Source organism: Rattus norvegicus, chromosome 13, assembly GCF_036323735.1.
Source record: "Rattus norvegicus strain BN/NHsdMcwi chromosome 13, GRCr8, whole genome shotgun sequence".
NCBI lineage: Eukaryota > Metazoa > Chordata > Mammalia > Rodentia > Muridae > Rattus > Rattus norvegicus.
This window is the reverse complement of record NC_086031.1, coordinates 92,682,980-92,703,867: the sequence shown is the minus strand read 5'-3', so window position 1 is coordinate 92,703,867 and position 20,888 is coordinate 92,682,980. Positions and strand designations below refer to the sequence as shown.

The 20,888-nt window shown below is 42.2% G+C and overlaps 1 protein-coding gene across 25 annotated transcripts in view; it reads right to left on the bottom strand.

Moving 5' to 3' along the window:
- The window catches only part of Efcab2 (EF-hand calcium binding domain 2), an 86,758-nt gene extending 66,072 nt beyond the window's left edge, over positions 1-20,686 (bottom strand). For 24 of the 25 annotated variants that reach the window (XM_039090537.2, XM_039090534.2, XM_006250319.5 and 21 more), the window contains exon 1: positions 19,401-20,686. In XM_039090537.2, the coding sequence (XP_038946465.1) occupies positions 19,401-19,431 (31 nt within the window). In that variant the 5' untranslated portion in view covers positions 19,432-20,686. The remainder of the gene's footprint in view (positions 1-19,400) is intronic. The other variant, NM_001105977.1, reaches the window with a different exon arrangement.
- Positions 20,687-20,888: the final 202 nt, after the last annotated feature.

Sequence of the window (20,888 nt, the reverse complement as noted above, 5' to 3'; positions counted from 1 at the left end):
AGGCACATCTAGCCTAAAATGATTTAAGGAAAAAGGAAAGAAAAGGAAAAAAGTAAAGAAAGAAAAAAGAAAAATCAAAAGAAGAAATGCTACAGACCAGTTATTTCTTACAGAGTCCCAAATTCCTTCAAAAACACTAACGGTGGTTTGGCTCAGTGGTTAGGAACACATGTTACTTTTACTGGGGAACTAGAACTTTGGTTCCTAGAACTCCCACAGTGACTCAAAACCATTTGTAACTCCAATTCCAGGGTCTACCACCCTCTATGGACCCCTGTAAACATTAGGCACTCACATGGTATACAGTCAAACATGTTTTAATCCTAGCACTCAGGAGGCAGGGGTGGATAGCTGAGTTAGAGGCCAGCCTGGTCTACAGAGTAAGTTCTGGGACAGCCAGGATACACAGCGAGACTCTGTTGTGAAAAAAAAATTTAACTATTTGGTTTTGTATGTTAGTGTTTTGTCTGCATATATGTCTGTGTGATGGTGTCAGATCCCCTGGAACTGCAGTTACAGACAGTTGTGAGCTGCCATGTGGGTGCTGGGAATCGAGCCTGGGTCCTCTAGAAGAGCAGCCAGTGCTCTTAACCTCTGAGCCATCTCTCCAGCCTATTAAAATTATTTTTCGGGGTTGGGGATTTAGCTCAGTGGTAGAGCGCTTGCCTAGGAAGCGCAAGGCCCTGGGTTCGGTTCCCAGCTCCGAAAAAAAGAACCAAAAAAAAATAAATAAATAAATAAATAAAATTATTTTTCAAAGAAGAAAAAGAAGAGGAAGAGAAGGAGGAGGACACAGGAAAAACACATTTTAGAGTTGTATCGCAATATTCAACATCTTTTCGTGATTTAAAAAAATCTGAAAACTAAGAATTTCTTAGCATTCTTCAGCACAACAGGAGCCCTTATGAAAACCCTAGAACTGACGTCAGACTTTCTAGTGAAAGGTATTCTGCATTCCCAAGAATTAGTGTGGATAAACTATCTCTCGTGTACCAACCTGCTGTGAGTAAGAGCCTCACGTTCTCTCTAAGGATAAACTGATCTGAGCTTACAGCACTGAAGCCAAAAGGAAGAGCATTTTTACCTTCTGTTTTATTTTCTCACTGTATTGCCCAGGCTACTCACCAGCCAGCTCAGCAAGCCCTCTTGCCTCAGCCTGAGTAGCCCAGCCTCACAGACAAGTAACAGCACAGACGACACCCAGTCACTTACTACTGACATTCTGCGCTGGTCCCGCCTGCTAACTTGTTCTGAGGCCGAGGCCTGGCTGTCTCTGCTAGGTCATGCTACTGCTGCTGATTCGAGTTTGCGACCTCCATTTACTGAACTGGACGGCTGGTGTATCTGTGAGGTGTCTGTGAGTGGATCGAGCTGCCACTGCTAACCTGTGAACTGAATTGCCAATTTCCAGACAACACAGACGGAATTGCTCCAAAGAACTTTTCTAAACAGGTCCACTTCCCTCATATCCTTTCTTTCCCACTACCTCTGGTGGGTGGTGGGCTAGAAGGGAGCTTAAAGCATTTAAGAACCATCATTAAAAATAGGCTTTGAAAAAATTAAAATTTGAAAAATTAAAGTTATACCCAACAACATCCTTTGGCCTCCACAAACCTGTCACAGGTGTGAGCACTCTCAGACATTCATGCAAATACACTCATACACTCACATACACAGATACATGCAAATAAAATTAAAGTTTTAAATATTTCTTGCTTCACATTTGTGTAAATGCAACATAATAAATTGGTACTGTCCAGCTGATTGATGCTCTCTAAGGGGGCTGGAGAGAGAGAGAGAGAGAGAGAGAGAGAGAGAGAGAGAGAGAGAGAGAGAGAGAGATATTGATTTTCCAGGCTCTTTTGTTTTTGTTTTGTTTTGTTTTTTCTCAGACTATCCTGGGACTCAAGAAGCAGGCTAGGCTAGCTGCCCAGTGAACCCCAGAGATCCATGTCTCTTAGCCTCCCCGACCCCATCTCCAACACTACCCAAGTGCTAAGATTATGAGCTTGGGCCAAGAAGCCTGGCTTTTTAAAACTGTGAATCCTAGGAATTAGGAATCACACTCTGGTCCCTTCAAGTAGCTTACTGACAGCTATCTCCCCTGCCCACGAAATCTTATTTTAATTCATTAGTCATCAATAAACAATGCCATAATTCATAAGTTTGCTAGAAATGCCACTTCTTGCTAGAGAAAATGTTTAAACCATAACTTTAGCATATATGAGAACATAATTGGTTCATAATAGAATTATACCTATTAATTCATGAATATACTTAATTTAATTCCAGAAACATTAAGTTAATTAAAAAAAGTTAAAACCATAGTACTTGAGTTTTCAATAAACTCTATGTAATTTTTTTGAGCTTGAAGGATGATAGTAACAATTATTTATTAATTGATTCATTTATTTATTTTTAGATAAATGGCATGTTCAGCAAATGTTCTAGTAAATGTTACTTTACATAGAGTGTTCATTTCCAAAAACTAAAAGCAGAGAGAGAGAGAGAGAGAGAGAGAGAGAGAGAGAGAGAGAGCGCGAGAGCGAGCATGTATCCCCATGTATGTGTGGACATAAGCACTATTGTATGACGGGCAGATGCTAATACCAGAACTCCCAGTTAATGTAACTATGGCAGCATACAGTTCATTATTTCAGGCTGCTTTTTACTTTATACATCTTAGTACACTGTTTATGGCCAAGAGTAAATCTGTATCTACCTTGATAAAGAAAGAAGCTTAGTGGGGGGGTTTTTTTGTTTTTTTTTTTTTAAGATTTATTCATTTATTATATATAAGTACACACTGTAGCTGTCTTCAGATACCAGAAGAGGGCATCAGATCTCTTTACAGATGGTTGTGAGCCACCATGTGGTTGCTGGGAATTGAACTCAGGACCTCTGGAAGAGTAATCGGGTGCTCTTAACCGCTGAGCCATCTCTCCAGCCCGAAGCTTGGTGTTTTTAAATGTCAGCAGACAGGCCAGTTCTCAGTTCTTGCTACTCCCCATCCCCCATGCTTTCGTTGGGGTGCTTGCTATAAACTAGCTCTTATGTGAGTGTTTCAGACTGATTATCCTTTGGATTAACTTGCATGTTTTCTCTTTTCAAAATAATTCAGAATATTGTTTAAAAGGATGGGGTAGGGAGGTAGCTCGGTGGTAGAGTGCTTGTCTATAGCCAAGGCTTTGGTTTGTTCTCCAGCAGCACCAAGAAAGAAAAATTAAAGAGAGAGGAAGAAAGAATGAAGGAGCAAGAGAAGAATTAAAAAGTGTGATTGTGTGGCACAGTTTCAGAAAGGAACTGAGCATGAGAACAGTTTGCTGTTTGGCTCCTGACTGTCCCTAGAATGAGATTTTGCTGGAAGAGAGCATCCCAGCAATGCTCAGGCAAGCTTGGGCTTTTTAGTCAGCCACCTTACGGAGGCTGGAGTTTACCTAAGAGCAGCACAACAGCTGGAGAGTTTTTAAGTGAGTATCTATGGATCCCATGTATGCACACTAAAGAAAAAGATTTGCTGAGGAGACAGTTGATCAGCTAACACTTGCTGTTCTTCCAGAGGACCCAAGTTCAAATCCCAGCACCTACAACAACCAGAACACAACTGCCTGTGACTCCAGCTCCAAGGGATCTGACACCCTCTTCTGGTTCCCATGGGCACACACACACACACACACACACACACACACACACGCAGCCCAATATAGACAGAATTTTCATAAAATTGTTTATTGAGCTGGGGTTCAAGAGATGGATCACTGGCTGTTCTTCCAAAGGACCCAGGTTATATTCCCAGCACCAACATGGCAACTCACAACTATCTATAAGTCCACTTCCAAGAGATCCAACACCCTCACACAGACATACATGCAGGCAAAACAGCAATGCACATTTTAAAAAAGGAAATAAAAATAAAATTTAAAAGATATGTATTGAGAACATAACATCTTAAGATAACTCCTGTGCTAGGAGGTAACTGAGCTGGACGAATGCTGGAGGCAGAGAGACCTGAGGACAGTGAAGAGAAGAGGTGAGAAATGCATTGTCCCTGCTTTGTCCTGTGTCCCCAGGTCACAGGGGAATTGCTGTACGGATAAGGCAGCAGTGATGAAATGAAAAGTAGTATTTTTTAAGACTTACTTATTTTTAAGTACACTGCTGCTGTCTTCAGACACACCAGAAGAGGGCACCAGATCTCATTACAGATGGTTGTGAGCCACCATGTGGTTGCTGGGGATTGAACTCAGGACCTCTGGAAGAGCAGTCAGGGCTCTTAACCTCTGAGCCATCTCTCCAGCAAAAAGAAGTGTTTCTTGAGCTGACACTGGAATCGAATACAAGTGTTTCTCTAAAGAAATTAACTAGGAAAAAAAAAAAAAACTTCACACATGTGAACGGTTATTGACAAAAGAAGAAAAAGAGGATGATTAAAGAATGTTTGAGGGCAAAAAGAAATTGGCTAACATAGTAGTTGAAGGTATACAATCCCATCCGTTCTTCTCCCTTCTTGCTTTGCTGCTAAAGAGTTATGTATGAAAGAAATACCAAAGTTAATAAAAATGGAGGAAAACAAAAGAAAAAAAAAGTACAAAAGTCTTGGAATTGAAAAAAAGAGAGTTATGATGAAGTGTCCATCTGGTTATACTACTCTCCAGCCTTCGGCAACTCCCTAGTCGCTGCAGGCTAAAGATGGCGGACAGCCAAGAGAAGTTCCTGCCTAGTGAGCCTCGCCATCCCTGCTGCCGTCTCTGGTGACTCTTAAGGATAAGGAAACCACGGCTGGGCCAGTCCTGTGAGAAACCCGGGAACTAATTTCAGATGGCTAGCAGCTCTGCCTGGGACAGAATTCTGGTTCAGTGGGTGCGAGGGGGTGGGGAGAAGGGGTCCAAGAATCTCTTCCTCTGGGATTCTGATGAGTAGCCACGTTTGGGAACCATTCCGTAAATATACCACAGCATAAAAGAACATCAGACTGCAGCCAGAAGGATCCCACAGTAGATCGGGCTAACACTGGCTAAGGGAACTTGAGCAGTTCATTTTCCCTACGGACTGCAGAGTTTTGCCTTTCTCCTCCACGCTGGGAATCTCCTCCAAGGTCAGGGCCTCATGTGTGCGAGGCAAATGTTCTCCCTCTTCACTCACATCCTAAAACTTTTCTTCTAAAATGGAAACTATTCCTTACTCCAAGAATTCTGTAGTAATTCCTCATTTTCTCCCCTGGCAGCTCACACGATTAATGCAGCGTCTCCCAGCAAGCCTCCACTTGCACCACACTCTTCCTTCCTTCCCTCCTTCTCCAGGATGTGCCAATTACCTGCCCTCTAGAATTCACCAATTCAAGTGAGGACTTACTAGGTACTAAACACTAAAGATAGTAGCAAAAAAAGTACACAGACACGTGTTATCATTCAAATGGAAAATCAGACACTAAACACAATACACAAACAGCTGAATGTGATCAAGTCCTTACCCGGTACCCAGTTGTTTACATTTCACCTCCACTGTACACTAAGCCCCTCAGTGCCGTTAAAATTCCATCTTTATATCTTCTGTATTCAGTAGTATCCAACATAAGAGGAAGAATTCACAAATCATCTAAAAAGAATGATTATTTAATGAAGGTAGGTCCTAAAGAAGACAAGGTAGATGAGAGCCTAAATATGAATGGGGTCGTTAGCTCTGAACAACAGAAGGAACAGATTTCCTACCAAGTGGCTATGGGAGGGTAGGGGTGGAGGTATGGTTCTGTGCTACAGCACTGGCTAACACATTCAAGGTTCTGGGCTCCATCCCTAGGACTACCAAAGCAAAACTAAATAGCCTTCCTCCCTTAAGGAATGTAGGAAAAAAAGAGCAGTCATTGAAGATAGATTTGAAGGCAACAGTGGTGCTCACACGAGCCTGATGGCTATCATTTTTAAAACATAAAGTGACATCACCCAAGGAGAATTAGAAAGTTGAAGTTGGAACAGAGGCTTAAAGGTAGATATTTCTGCCATTCCCAAACCAAAAGAAGGATAGGATGGATACCTTCCAGGTTTGTAGTCACCTCTTCCTCTTCCCCTACCCTTCCTCTTTTCCTCTTCCTTCTCCTCCTCCTTTCTTTTTCACTCTTTTTGAACATCCAGAATCTGAACAGTCCTCCTATTTAGAAGGGAATCCTTATTATATAAAACTCTGACAGAAAACAGTGTCTACTTCTCACCAGCTAAGACAAATAAGGTATATATGTCCTCTCCCAGGTCACTGGTGACAAGAGAGTAGGCATGTGACTTAAGCTGGGTGACACAGATGTTTTGTGTCAGGACTGTCTTTAAAGGACAATTTTAAACCAGGATACAGTGATGGATGCCCTTAATCTCAGCACTTGAAGGGATTGGGGGGCCAGGGGCTGTCAAGAGGCAGGCAAATCTCTGAGTTCAAGGAAAGCTTAGTCTACACAGAGAGTTCTAGGACAGCCTGGTCCACATAAAGAGACCCTATCTCGGGTTGAAGAGATGGCTCAGAGGTTAAGAGCACTGACTGCTCTTCCAGAGGTCCTGAGTTCAATTCCCAGCAACCTCATGGTGGCTCACAACCATCTGTAAAGGGGATTCGATGCCCTCTTCTGGTGTGTCTGAAGACAGCTACTGTGTACTCACATACATAAAATAAATAAATCTTTAAAAAAAAGAGAGAGACACTGTCTCAAAAAAAAAGAAAGAAAGAGAGAAAGAAAGAAAGAGAGAAAAAAGAGAGAAAGAGAAAGAAAGAAAGAAAGAAAGGTGCTGAAAAGAAGCAGAGTGGAAGTGGAAGTCACTAGAGTGAAAGAGGAGGAAATAGGTGTCCTGGGTAAAGTCCATATGGTTACTGAAATGATTACAGAAGTCACCCAAAAGGATGATAGAAATTTGAGTGAACAGTAAAACTAACAAAGAAATGACAGTCTTTGGTCAACAGGAGTAAGCTAGAGAGACAGTGAAAAATACGACAATGGAGAGTGTGACTAAGGTGGCATAGATATCAATGTTTGCTGTCATGCGATATATTTACATGGATATATTTACATATATCCACACGTATGATATGAAAACAGAAAGAGGACTATGTGGGTAAGGGAATGGGAGCAGGGAATGGAGGGAGAAGAAATGAGCAAGACTCAATGATGTGCCTATAAAAAGATCATAAAGAAACCCAGGATTTTGTAAACTATCTGCAAATATAAAATTAGAATTTCCATGACGATGTGAAGAGCAATAACTTTTAACTGAGTTGTATTATGGTAGTTCATAAGTGTAATCCCAGAAGTGGGGAGGCAGAGGCAGGAGGATTGCAAGTTTCTCCTTAGTCTATATTACTTAGCCTGGCTCAAAAACAATATTAAAAATGTTTTAATTGGAAGCAAAATGACTAACTTATGGTCTTGAATTAAGGAAGACAAAGGAGGATGAATGCCTTTCTTGAAGATCCTGACGGAGAATGCTAGAGTCCAAACACAGGAGTGACATGGACATTTTATAAAACGGTGTTTGTAGAGAAGCTTATTTATGGTGGAAAAGTCTGAGGCCCCAAAGAGCCCATGAAAGTGCTCGGGGGAAGTCAGTAGGAGGATGAAAAAATGAAGTGACAAACGGCTGGGCTGTGCAGAGTGAAATGGAGACAATGGAGCTGACCAGAGACGAAAAAAATGGAAGCAGCTTGGTCTTCCCTTTGAATCCTAAGCTTAAAAAGTTCCCAACATTTGCCCACCTCAGTTTTATGAACTATTAACTCTTGGGTGCCTGTCCCTTCCCCCCTTTTTAATTGAGGTGATGTCTCTGTGGGTGATAATCTTTGCCATCAAATACTGGGGTGGTAAAGAATAAATAACTGGTCTCTTAAGAGTCTAGGTCCTCACACTTGAGAAAAGCTGTGCTCCAGGAGCTGTTAAGTAACTGTGACAAGAAACCTCACACCTGACTTGACCGTGATCACTTCTGAGCTGATGCTCAAGAAGGCCATGAAACAGGTGCTGGAGCTGTTTTTAATGCAGCACTGACACTTCCTCTGGGCTCACCAAATAGCTAACAGAATGAAAGTCTGGCGTCTCTGCTTTCACCGAGTGTCTAGCTCCTTCAAAGAAAAAAAAGTCAGAAAAGGGGGAGGGGGCGTGAGGCCTCCTGCCAACAGCATGCAGTGATCTGAGTAATGTCAGCGCCAGAATCACTCAGCAAAACTATGTTCAGAAGTTGTGTGAAGAAAATGTTTGCAGATCGGAGCCTGCTGGTGTGGAGTAACCAGTTGCACATTAATACTTAGCTAATACAAGGACTATGTCTAATTTATTTGTTTACTTCTAACATACTCGTTGCTTATAGTATTTTACTAAATTTGATTAGCTGTCCTTTCTGTTACCAGTCTCATCTGGATTTTTCATGTTTTTAATTTTATAAATAGTTTGAAGTTTGAAAAATTATTTTGTTGACAGTATTAAAAAATATATGTTGTTCTACTGTTGCTGCCAATCCAACCTTAAGAGAAATGTGGTCCAGTGAGCCTCAAGCTGAGCAGGACTGGTTTTTATCTTGTCACAGTGTGCTATTTTACTGTAAACAGCTTTTTATAAATTTGAAAGAATTTTCATTTCTGAAAATTTTATCAAGCCTAAAAACAGTCACAGACATGTCTATAAAAAGATGTCTGTCAACTGTATTTCATACTTTAGAGGGAAGCTTGTTGCAGTTTTAGCTCACTGTCAGCTATTTCCAAGGGATTTTTTTTTAAGTACGGTGTAAAAACAGTCATGAAATGTTAAAGGTCTTCTGCAATCTAACTGATTTCTTTATGATTCAATCATTCCAAGAAGTCAGTTTAACAGCTGTCTTTACATCCTATACTAGGAAATTCAGCAAAACCTTCCTTTAAAGAATAACACTAGATGAAATTTTGAAAGGTATTGAATGTCAAGAAAAAACACAGAGTTGAGCAATGGTGGCACACGCCTTTAATCCCAGCACTGAGAGGCAGAGGTAGGTGGAGCTCTGTAAATCTGAGACTGTCAGCCTGGTCTACAGAGTGAGTTCCAGGACAAACAGAACTACACAGAGAAACCCTGTCTCAAGAGAAAAAGGAAGAGGAGAAGAAGAAAAGGAAGAAGAAGAGGAGGAGGAGAAAAGGAAGAAAAGAAGAGGAAGAGGAAGAGGAGGAGGAGGAAGAAGAGGAAGAGGAAGAAGAGGAGGAGGAGAAGGAAGAGGAGGAGGAGAAGGAAGAAGAAGAGGAGGAAGAGGAGGAGGAAGAGGAGGAAGAGGAGGAGAAAAAAAGACATAGTTCCTTATGGATGTCTGTTTAACGATTAAATCCATCCAGGCATAGTGGCGCATGCCTGTAGTCCCAACACTTGGGAAGTCAAAAGTAGGAAGATCGTGGTTCTGAGGGCAATCCAGGCCACACGGTAAATTCCAGTCTAGCCAAGGCTGTTTAGAAAGAACTTGACCACCAAATAATGATAAAATAAATAAACAGGAAATAGTAAGATGCTGCCAAACAAGTCCTTCTACAACTAACTACATATTCACACGTATATATCTGTTCACTGAAATAGGGCCTTGCCATGTAGGCCAGGCTGATCCCTCTGTGTAGTCTCTGTGTAGTCCAGGCTTGCCTTAAACTTAGGATCCTTCTGCCTCAGTTTCCCAAGTACTGGGAATACAAATTCAAACTACCATGCTTTGGGAGGCAAGCACTCTGCCACTGAGCTATTCCTCCAACACTAAATATACATTTAATCAAACAAGTCTTTTAACTGAGCCACTCTTCACCTGTAAAGTAAAACAGCATCCCATAGAGCTGTTATGAAGATTAAATAAAATTAAGCCCACTAAATAATTAATATAGAATCTGACCATAGGAAACAAGCCATTGGCGAGTGTGACTAAAGTAATAATCAGAAAGTCTAACACTCAAACAAGAAACTGCTAAAAACTTCAGTTCCAAAGAGAGATGAGGGGTGGGGAAGAGGGTCAGTCACACATGAGCAGCCACACTCAACCACACTACACCATGGACCCACCATAAAACCTCTAAGGAAAGCGTTCTGCACAACTCCTGGACTGACCAAGAAGATAGTGCACCACAATTGTACAGGGACTGAAGATCCTGGGCTCAGAGCCTTAGCAGCCTTCTTTGTTTGTGTCTTCTATAAACATAATCAGTGTTTCCATCAGCTCTGCAATTGACTACAGCAAATCAGCAGCCTCAGAAAGGGATGGCAGGCAGGCCCAACTTGTAGCCAGCTCTCTCAAGGGCTGGGTAGCCCCGCCTGCCCCTGGCATATTTCCAAGGGAACAGTGCTGTGGGCTAGCACTTCACCAGTATAGTCTGCACAACTCCAGCAGTGTCAGGACACCCACCGGTGTCCACAAGGAACTAGAGAGCTGTTTGGTATAGAAAAATCATACACTTGGCCTCATAAGTGCTGAGGAATAGAAATATTTTAATTTTTGGCAATCAGAAAGCTAAGAAGACTAAAAGAGTGCATTCTAACCAGGGGAGGTTAAAGTTAAACCAGGGGAGGGAGAACTAAGCTTAATTTCAAAGGAAGAAATGAACGGGCAAGCAGTCCTCACCAAACAGAAGTCATCACCAAAGGATACAAGGGGGTTTTAAATAAAAACGCAGCTGAGATTTCTCTGATACTGGGGTGTCTGTGTACATGTTCAAATACTTAACTAGATGTTCAAAACCCTACCCTGAAGAAATGAAGACAAGATAATAAGTCCCAAGAGAAGCATTTACCATGAGAACTGTTTAAAGTATACAAGGGAGAAGGTGAGAAATGCCCTCAAGATTAATTAACTGGAAAGTACATTATTGTCCTGCTTGACTCAAGTAATGCCAACATCTATTCCAGACACAGTGTTTAAAAACAGCCATGGAATCAATTCTTGCCTGTGTGGAGGAGGAAGTTCCTAGTGATTCATCTTTTATGAATAACTTTATTCAAGGAAAATATATTAACAAACATCTGACCAAAAATATAAGTCAATCATCATCTCGTTTTATACACTGAGCTTTTATATGAAAGCTTATATGTTTATTGAGGGTTGAGATATAGTTCCGTGGTAGAATACAAGCCTGCCATGCTTGCCGCCCTGAGTCCAGTCTGATTTAAAAGGAAGACAGACCAGCTACAATAAACCATAACAGGTCAGTGCTAACACCCAGCAAGGAGTCAGTGGTTCTGTAGACATCCGTGCAGCCTCCACCTCAGACCTGACCACAGGTTTGACTCATACTAGTGAGGTGTTAACTCACCCTAGCTCTCTTCCAAATCCCCTCCTCCAATTCCAAGTATGTAGATGGACTAAAGTCTCTGCTAATTTCTGTTAGCACCTGTTCTTTTTTGGTTTCTGCTGCTGTGATAAAGACCACAACCAAAGCAACTCAGAGAGGAAAGGGTTTATTTGGATTACATAGCAGGGGTCACAGTCCACTGAGAGGCAGGGCCCTGGGGGAGGGGCCGAATGAAGCAGACGCCACAGAGGCACACTGCTTACTGCTTGCTCCTCACCTGCTTTCTTAGGGCGCTCAGCACCACCTGTCCAGGAGAGCCCGCCCACAGTGAGCTGGGCCCTCCCCCATCCATCATCAAGGCAGAAAACCACAGGCCAATCTGGTGGAGACATTTTCTCAATTGAAGTTCCCTCTTCCCAAATGACGTTAGCTGTGTCAAGTTGACCTAAAAACTTGTCAGCACGTCTTTTAAAAAGATGTTTTCTAAACGTGTATATAATAAAAAGTCCAAGGGTGAAGATAAATTCATCTATACAACATGTATAGATTCACCAATATTGAGCCCTAGACATGCAAAATTCATCCCATACTTCGTGCGTCTCGTCAAACACACACCTGAATTACACTGTGTGAAATAATAAAGCTTTCTCAGAGAGAATGGGGAAGATTGAGGAGGACTGACCGACGGACACTAAGCTACCATTACACGGGTACAAACTGCTGTTCCAGCACACAGAGCACTGACCTCAGCATCAACTCTGTATTCCAAAGAGCTGAGAGGACAGGCGTGAGGTCACAGCAACAGATGGATATAACTGACCTCTTAAGGCAAAAGCTGCACGGTCCCCGCTTTAACTGCCCCAATGGCTCCCCACTGATCTAAGCCAGATCTACCTCCTATGGCCTGTTTCCAAGGAGGGCTTCCCTGACTCTGCTACACACCTGTCCCCCCTCTCACCATCCCCTGCCCTTCCAGCCACACAAGCCTGCTTAGCTCCTCTCATAAGCCAGTTAGTTTCCTGTCTGGCTTATGGCTTCTTTATGAGTTTTGTTTTTTGTTTTGCTTCAAATTTTTGAATTTCAGCCAACTGCTTTTCAGCAGATGGAAATGTCACATTCAAAGCTCCTGAAGTAATGAAAAATTACATCCATGTTCCTTTACTGTAGCCTTGAGGTTTTTTAATAATTTATCCTATATGTAATTAAATAGTTACATAATTCTGTAATGGTTCTCTCAACAGTAAGTAAGCTCAAAAAGGACAAGGCCAACCTCTTTTTAGACCTCACTGAGCACAGTGCTAACACAGTAAGGGCATTTATAGAGCTCTAATGACACATGAAGTTCTTGCTACATGTTCTGTGACTGAATGAAGTAGTCCTGATACACTCTCTTGACATGTGAAGAAGTTAGAATACTGGAGCTCCCAGCTCATACATTTTACTGTAGAGTTCGTGTTCTGAGCTATGAACAAGTATTATGTACTAAGTGCAGGATGAAGAAATCATACATGCCCAGGCTAGAAAGTTGCTTATAAGACTAGCAAATAATTCACTCCCCATAACGAAGCACGCATGAAATGTGCTATTAACCATGTAGCCAGAAAAAAAATAGAAGAAAAAGGACTGCCTAGTTTGCTTCGCTAGGGAGTTCTGACTATTCTTAAACAATGCAAGTAAGAGTTTTAGGTAAATAATTCATATCCAGATGAAAACCAGTAAATTGGTTATAATTAGAGATTTTTGCAGTAATCCAATAGATGCAGAGAAGTGTGTCAAGAAACTGAGGGGCTAAGGATGTAGCTGTCTTGGTAGAGGATCTGCTTACTGTCCAGGAAGTCCTGGTTGGCTTCCCCCAGGACTACATAAACTAAAATTATGTACCATGGAATGTGCACGAAATATTGGCACTTAGGGGACAGAATCAGGATCATGAGAGCATCAAGGTCACCCTTGGCCACCCATCAAAATCAAGGCCAGCCTAGGCTATAAGACCCAGTTCAGAAGACAGGGAACAAGAGAGACAGACAGACTGCCTGACCAGTGTATTCCACATCTTATGGCTTCTCATTTCTCTTCCATATAAGAAGCTGGCTCCACATAGAGGTGAGAACCATCGAGGTATAAGGAAGCTATAAATTCCTTATGATGCAAACCCTTCCTGAACCAATCAGTGTTGACAATATAACAAAACCCAAAAATACTACTCTAGATCAAATGAAACCAGAGAGTCAGCCATATGCAATGTGGGAATCTCAGCTGAAAGCTATCCACAGGGGTTGGGGATTTAGCTTAGTGGTAGAGCGCTTGCCTAGCAAGCACAAGGCCCTGGGTTTGGTCCCCAGCTCCGAAAAAAAGAAAAAAAAAAGCTATCCACAGAAACAGACATTACTGACAGCTGACAAAACTGAACCCAGAACGTGCCATCTACCGTTTGTGAGAAGACAATCACCCTGTGGCCCACCATCCTCTCCCATTAGCTATGCCAACCACGGTTAACTTCAAGTCCTGTCTAAATAAAAGAGACTGGAAGTGTATAGAAGGGTAAGCCTTTAAAATAAATGTTTTGTTCTTCTCTGTTTAGTTGACTAAAACAGAAAGAATGGTTATTAAGTGGCCTCAGAAACATGCACAGATGCTTTACATATGATCAACAACTGGACTTTGGTTTGTTTTTCTTGCCCTGAGATTTCATGTCAAGCACATGCAAGTAACCAGGCCCTAAAGTGCAGTGCTTCCTGCTTTCTCAGCATTTTCACGCCAGGCACCATGGGTGCTGGAGCCATAACAAGGACTAAGAAGGCACCATCCACTAGACGTGATGCTGCACACCTTTAATCTCAGCACTAGGAAGGCATAGGCAGGCAAGCAGAGCTCTGTGAAGTCCTCAAAGCTAGCCTGGTCCAGAACAGGTGGGACTACTGTCTCAGGAAGAAGAAAGGAGAAGACAGTATCCTCGCCACAACATAAACAAGTATAATTCCCTTTGCTTTCTATTTGAGGAGTCTGAGGCTCCTTAGGTTTAGCACCCAGACTGAGATCAGATGGCCGTGGCTTGGGAAAGATAACATACAAATTCAGGTCTCCCCCGAAGCTCACCTTTGCTAATTGTACCATCCCTCAGTCTTTAGCATAAAATCAACAGGAAAAAAGTACACACACAAAAATTCACTTTTTTTTTTTTTTTTTGGTTCTTTTTTTCGGAGCTGGGGACCGAACCCAGGGCCTTGCGCTTCCTAGGTAAGCGCTCTACCACTGAGCTAAATCCCCAGCCCCAAAAATTCACTTTTAACTTCTCTATTTCCTCTATTTCAATTTGCCTTTCTCGTGTGTGTGTGTGTGTGTGTGTGTGTGTGTGTGTGTGTGTGTGTGTGTGTGTTATTATATGTATACAACTATGTGCACATGTAGAGACAGGAGAAGACACTAGTGTCCTCCCATATCACACCCTGTCTTAATCTTTTCAGACAGGGCAGGGTTCCTCACTGAATCTGGAACTAGGCCCAGGAATCCTCCTGTCTCTGCCCCTCTATTGTAGAGGTTTGACGCACACATGCAGCAATGTCCTTCCTGCTTTTTACATGGGCTGTAAGATGCAAACTCAGGTCTTCCTGCTTGTGCAGTCAGCACTCTTACCTACGAAGCTAGCTCTCCAACATCTTTTTTTTTCCTTTTCTTTTTTTTTCGGAGCTGGGGACTGAACCCAGGGCCTTGCACTTGCTAGGCAAGCGCTCTACCACTGAGCTAAATCCCCAACCCCGCTCTCCAACATCTTAATTTAGATTTCTAAATGTTTTGGTTTCAGAGTGGTACCATACAAAGAATTTTTTAAAAACACACAAAACATATAAAAACCTCCTCTATAATTGGACTAGTCATTTTTCCAAGTAATGATATCAAAGAGTGCAAAATATCAAGTGATAATTTAGTACAAACAAAAATAAATTTGAAAGGGGATCCATCTAAATCTCTCTGATCTGCCAAAAGTTACAATTCTATACCTAAGCAGTTGGCTTCCTAACTCCAATTACAAACAAAAGAGCCTTCTAGTACTGTGCAAAATTCTCTAGGAGACATGAACATTGGGATTAAAAGCTCCAACCAATTGACAATTTCATCAACTATCCACTTAAACAAACAATGCCAACCAGAAAGGAAAAAAAATCACTTCAAACAAAAATGCTGAGGAATCTCCAAAGAAATGATAAAACTTCAAAAAGAAATTTTCTATCACATTTTAAACATTCTTTTAGTACCAAAAAAAAAAAAAAGATAAATGACTTAAAATTAACTTGGCTTTAAATTTTTTAATTAATTTGCTTTTTAGCTAATTACAGAAAAAATTAACCTAGGAAAAAAGAAAATTATGCTGTTCAAACACAAAAGAAACTACAGAGAGGCATAATGTCAACATAAATAACCACACAGACAGTATTTTTTAAGTACATGAGAATTCCAAATCATTCTTTTTTTCTTTTGTTCTTTTTTTTTTTTTTTTTTTTTTTTTTTTTGGTTTTTTAGTTTTTAGTTTTTTGGTTTTTAAGACAGGGTTTCTCCTTGTTGTCCTGGCTGTCCTGGAACTAGCTTGGTAGACTAGGCTCTCCTCGAACTCAGAGATCTGCCTGCCTCTGCCTCCCAATGGCTCGGATTAAAGTCCTGTTCTCACCACCAGGCCCCAGCCCATTCTTTTTTTCTTTTTTTTCTTTTTTTCTTTTTTTCTTTTTTTCTTTTCTTCTTTTTTCTTCTTTTCTTTTTTTCTTTTTTTCTTTTTCTTTTCTCCTTTTTTCTTTTTTTCTTTTTTTCTTTTTTTCTTTTCTTCTTTTTTCTTCTTTTCTTTTTTTCTTTTTTTCTTTTTTTCTTTTCTCCTTTTTTTCTTCTTTTCTTTTTTTCTTTTTTTCTTTTTTTCTTTTCTCCTTTTTTTCTTTTTTTCTTTTTTTCTTTTTTTCTTTTTTTCCAGAGCTGGGGACCAAGCCCAGGGCCTTGTGCTTGCTAGGCAAGCGCTCTACCACTGAGCTAAATCCCCAACCCCGCCCCAGCCCATTCTTAATCCCCACAATCCACTGCTGGGATACCTCTGGATGTATTTCAGAGGGTTTTTTTGGGATCCTGAGGGCACCAACCTAAGCCATTTTAGTCCACTGATAGCTTCAGAATTGTGAAATGAGGTCTCCTGGAGGAAGCAGGATACTGGAGGATGGGCCCTGAGATCTTATTTGGGCCCTGCCTCCCTCCTATTCCTTCTCTTGGCTTCTTGTTGTCCGTTTCTTCCTCTCTTATCTCCCTTACTGATAGCACTTTTGGGGAGGACAAAGACAATGCCTTCTTCATCTTGCCCTTGTGTGAGGGCTAAAGTTAAACTTTAATTCCGAGTGCCCAAGGACAGATAACTACCTGGAGTGCCGTGGGCTGCTGTTCTTGTAAAATAACAAATCACTTGTTCCACTTCAACAAAGTTTGTTATCCCAACTGCACAGGACATGCTTCACCAGACCCAGCAGGAGATAGAGAGGAAGTTAGTCAGGATGTATGCTTGCCCCCAATGAACCTAGGTGGAAAGTACAGAACCTGGTGGGTTGGGCCTTTGCAGGCACCTGACAGACATAATCCATCATCACCATTTCTTTGGGAATCCCATACTTGGACTGGGCCAGTGGCCATCTCTTCTGGCCAGTACTTAATAAAACTTGCCTCAAATAGACAACCATGGATTTTGCCTTTCACCTCACAATTTTCAGGTTTAGCATTCACCAGACTACTTTCCGTGAAGCAAGCATTAAATATATAAGAAATTTAATATATGAAGGCCAGCTCTCAACAGCCATTACTTCCACAGTTAGTTGCAGACTGAATTGTTTCTTCCCCTAAACTTACATTAAACATGAAAATATGTTTTGGAAACTAAAGAAACAGAAATTCTGTCTGTCTCAGTCTCTCTTTTAAGTTTAAAAATTGTAAAAAAAAAAAAAAAAAACAGACTGTGCATGGTGACACACATTTTTAGCACTCACTCAGATGCAGAGTCAGGTGGATCTCCAGGAGTTCCAGACAATCAGAGCTACAAGGTGAGACCCTGTCTGCTGTCTGTCTGGCTGTCTGTCTGTCTCTGCCTGCCTCTCTCTCTCTCTCTCTCTCTCTCTCTCTCTCTCTCTCTCTGCATGTAATTTTAAATTGTAAAAACCTACAGTATACTCCAATGCTACCCTAAATAAGTCTAAAACAAAAAACAAAAACAAAAACAAAAACAAAAGCAAATAGAGGGCTGAAGAGATGGATATTTGCTCACACTGTGAATCCCTATTGTGTTATTTACTGGAAAATCTGTCTCTAGTTGTGTGGATCAGCTTTAGCATACACCTTTATCTAAGAGCTTTCTGCTTGGATATTGTTAACAGGATTAAATAAAGTCAACCATAAGTCAAGAGGTAGAGCAAGCAACCAATTGACAGGGAGTGAACACAGGATTATTAAGAAAAAAAACAATGCCTAGGACATTAGCTGAGGAGGAAGGTAAGCTGGGTGCTTTCTCTGCTTCTCTGAGCTAGCAAGCTTTCACCACAGCATCTGGCTCCTGGGTTTTCATTGGTAAAATCAAATGATTGAGATTTTGTTTAAAAAACCAAACAAAAAAAAACAAACAAAAAAAAAAAACAAAAAAAAAACAAAAAACAAAAAACTGATAGCTCAGAGGTTAATAAGAGCACTACCTACTCTTCCAGAGGACTCTGGATCAATTCCCAGAACCCACATGGCAGTTCACAACTGTCTGCAACTCCAGTTCCAGGGGATCTGACACCCTCACACAGACACACGAAGGCAATAATGCACCAATGCACATAAAATAAATTAATTAAAAAAACTAATTATCTCCTAATGTTTTCCCCCTTTTCTTTCTTTGGGGTGGGTATATAAAAGTTTAATTAAATAAAAATACCTTATGGGGAAGTTTTTTTTTATCTAAAACATTTTTCATACAACATATTTTGATCATTTTCTTTCCCCTCCCCCAACGCCTCCCGGATACTCCCTGCCCTCTAACTTCATATTCTTTGCAAAAAACAACAAAGTAAAAGAAACCTTCCACTTCTAAAGCAGCACCACAAAATTGTTATACCTTAGTGGAGTTGAAACTTGAAACTACAATCCGACTTCTGAGATTAATTTTACCATCTATAAATCGCAGGTTTCCTGGTTATCAATAAGCAGATCTCTAGCAGGGTCTCATGTTTTCCCTGCTGGTTTTCTGTATTCACCATGACGATGGACTAAACATCTCATGTAAATATTAGCTGTTAACCTAACTACTTTGTTCCAAACAGGGAGAAGGGGGGAGGGCCGGTAGGGTGTGTGGTGATCAAAAACTGCAACAAAGATGGACTGTTCCTTTCACTTTTTGCAATGTTTGCCCTTTTCTATTTTGGGGCTTGGTTGATTTATTTACTTAGCCGTGATTTTGTCAATTATCACGTAATGGCTGTTGAGTCACTAGAGGCTAACCACGGATCCGATTTTTAAGTCATTCTACTGGGTCAGCAACAACTCAAAAGGTCTTCGGAGTTCAACGTGGATCATTAGTTTTTCGGGTCCCCTGAGGCCTCGCGGGTCCCCGGCAGGTCTGAGCGACCCGAGAGGTCCCGGCTGGGTTTTCTTTCTGCCTTTAAAGTGATTTCGTGGGTACTTGTTTCTTAAGCACCGCTCCAGCGCGACCTAGGCAGCCACGGCCCAATCTGACCAAGAGGCCGCGCTCCGCCTGGCGGAGGAGGAGGCAAGATGGAGGCGGCCAGCGCCTGGGGCCGGGCTGGGCGGGGTTTCTGCACGGCCGCAAAGGATCCCGCCAGGTTCTAGCGCCAACTTCTGTCCTCCATGAGGCCGCCCTCCGGGTACCCACAGCCTAGACCGCGGCCCGCGCCCTTACGGGGCGTGGAGGGACCAGGGACAAGGACGCCATTATTAGCCTCCCGGGCGGGGGCCACAGCCAAGACCCGCGCAGACCTCTCAAGGGGAAGGGAGGGCGGGGCGGCCGAGGGCGGAGGAGCGGGGCTGGGCCGACAGCGGGGGCGCTGGCTGGCGCCGCTCCTCAACCCACCGTCCGCCCGCCAAGGGGCTCAAGATGGAGACCTGGCTGCGCTTCTCAGGCTCCCTAGTCAGGACCCTACCTGTACTCTCCGGGTCCTTTTCCTCCGCCATCTTGGTGCGGAGCCCGTCGCCTGGGAGATCCCATCACAAACCCTGCGGGCCGCGCGAGGGGGACGAGGCGGAGGAAGCCCCTCGACGCGCGGTGGCCGTCTCCCAACCCCCCAAGAACTGAGGCCGGCGTTCTTTGGGCCTAGGGGAGTCATTTATTAATAAGGCCCCGAGCCGGCCTTGGCCTGGTTGCGACTGTCAAGGACGTAGGGTGCCTTGTTTGTTTATTTATTCACTTATTTAATTACTTATTTTATTTAGCTTTTTTTTCGCCGTGTCAGGTGCGCCTCAGAACCCGGTGCAGACCTGGCGGCCCCTGCACGTTCCGCGGTCCTTCCCCGAAAAGCCTCCGCCCACCCCTACCCCACCAGGCCTTGTGCTCTCCCGCGTCACCCTCTCCTAAGCAGAGCCAGTCTGCGACTCAGGGAACTGGAGCGAAAACGGACGTGGGCCGGGCGCTGGAGGAAGCCAAGCCTCTCCCCGGGATCGCGGGGGGGGGGGGGGGGGAACTTGTAGAAAAACATGTGCAAAATAGGCGCAAACACTGCGTCGCCAAGGCTGCAATTTCTAATACAAAATAGTGTTCTCATAGCAACAAATAGATTGCCGGTCCGCTCTCGGGTGTCGCACACATTGATGTGTTGATGGTACAATTTGGCATGACCTTCCAGTGAGAATTCTGAGTCCTGAGAAACTTGGCTACAGCATGTTTTGTTATTTTATGGATAAGCTCAGAATACTAGGATATATTCTTTTAAAAAAAAAAAACAGTTTTAAAATACCTAGCAATGTGACTCAAATGAATATCTAGCTTTAATCTTTAATGATATTTCATTGTATATGTATACTTGTTTAATTTTTTTATAAAAGTAACTAAATGTTGAGACCTTTAAAATGCAAGGTAAGTATTTAATTTTTGTTTTGTCTTGTTTTTTATTAATTTCTTTATTCACTTTACATATAAAAATAATTTTTTTATTACTAGTGCTTAGTCATTGAGTTTCTATAATCTCAGAATGAGCCCTCAGAGCAGGCCAACTGTATTCTTCATTAAAACATTTTTTTTCTATAGAAAATAACGATTTGATGAGGTGTCTAACTACAAAGTTGAATAATCAGAAAATGGTGCATATTAAGAAATACTTCCGGGGCTGGGGATTTAGCTCAGTGGTAGAGCGCTTACCTAGGAAGCGCAAGGCCCTGGGTTCGGTCCCCAGCTCCGGAAAAAAAAGAACCAAAAAAAAAAAAAGAAAAAAAAAAGAAATACTTCCAAGATGAACTCAGATGTGCATAGTAAATTTATCACCCCAAAATATGGCGGAGTTATCAGCACCAAATTAATATTTACAGCCTGTGTTCTCCCTTTACTCTCACTGAAGAGGAAGGACTTTGCAGCAAGTGTGGGAAGAGAACTGTCCCTTCCTGATTTGCAGATGATCCTGAAGTTCGCCTGCCCCTAA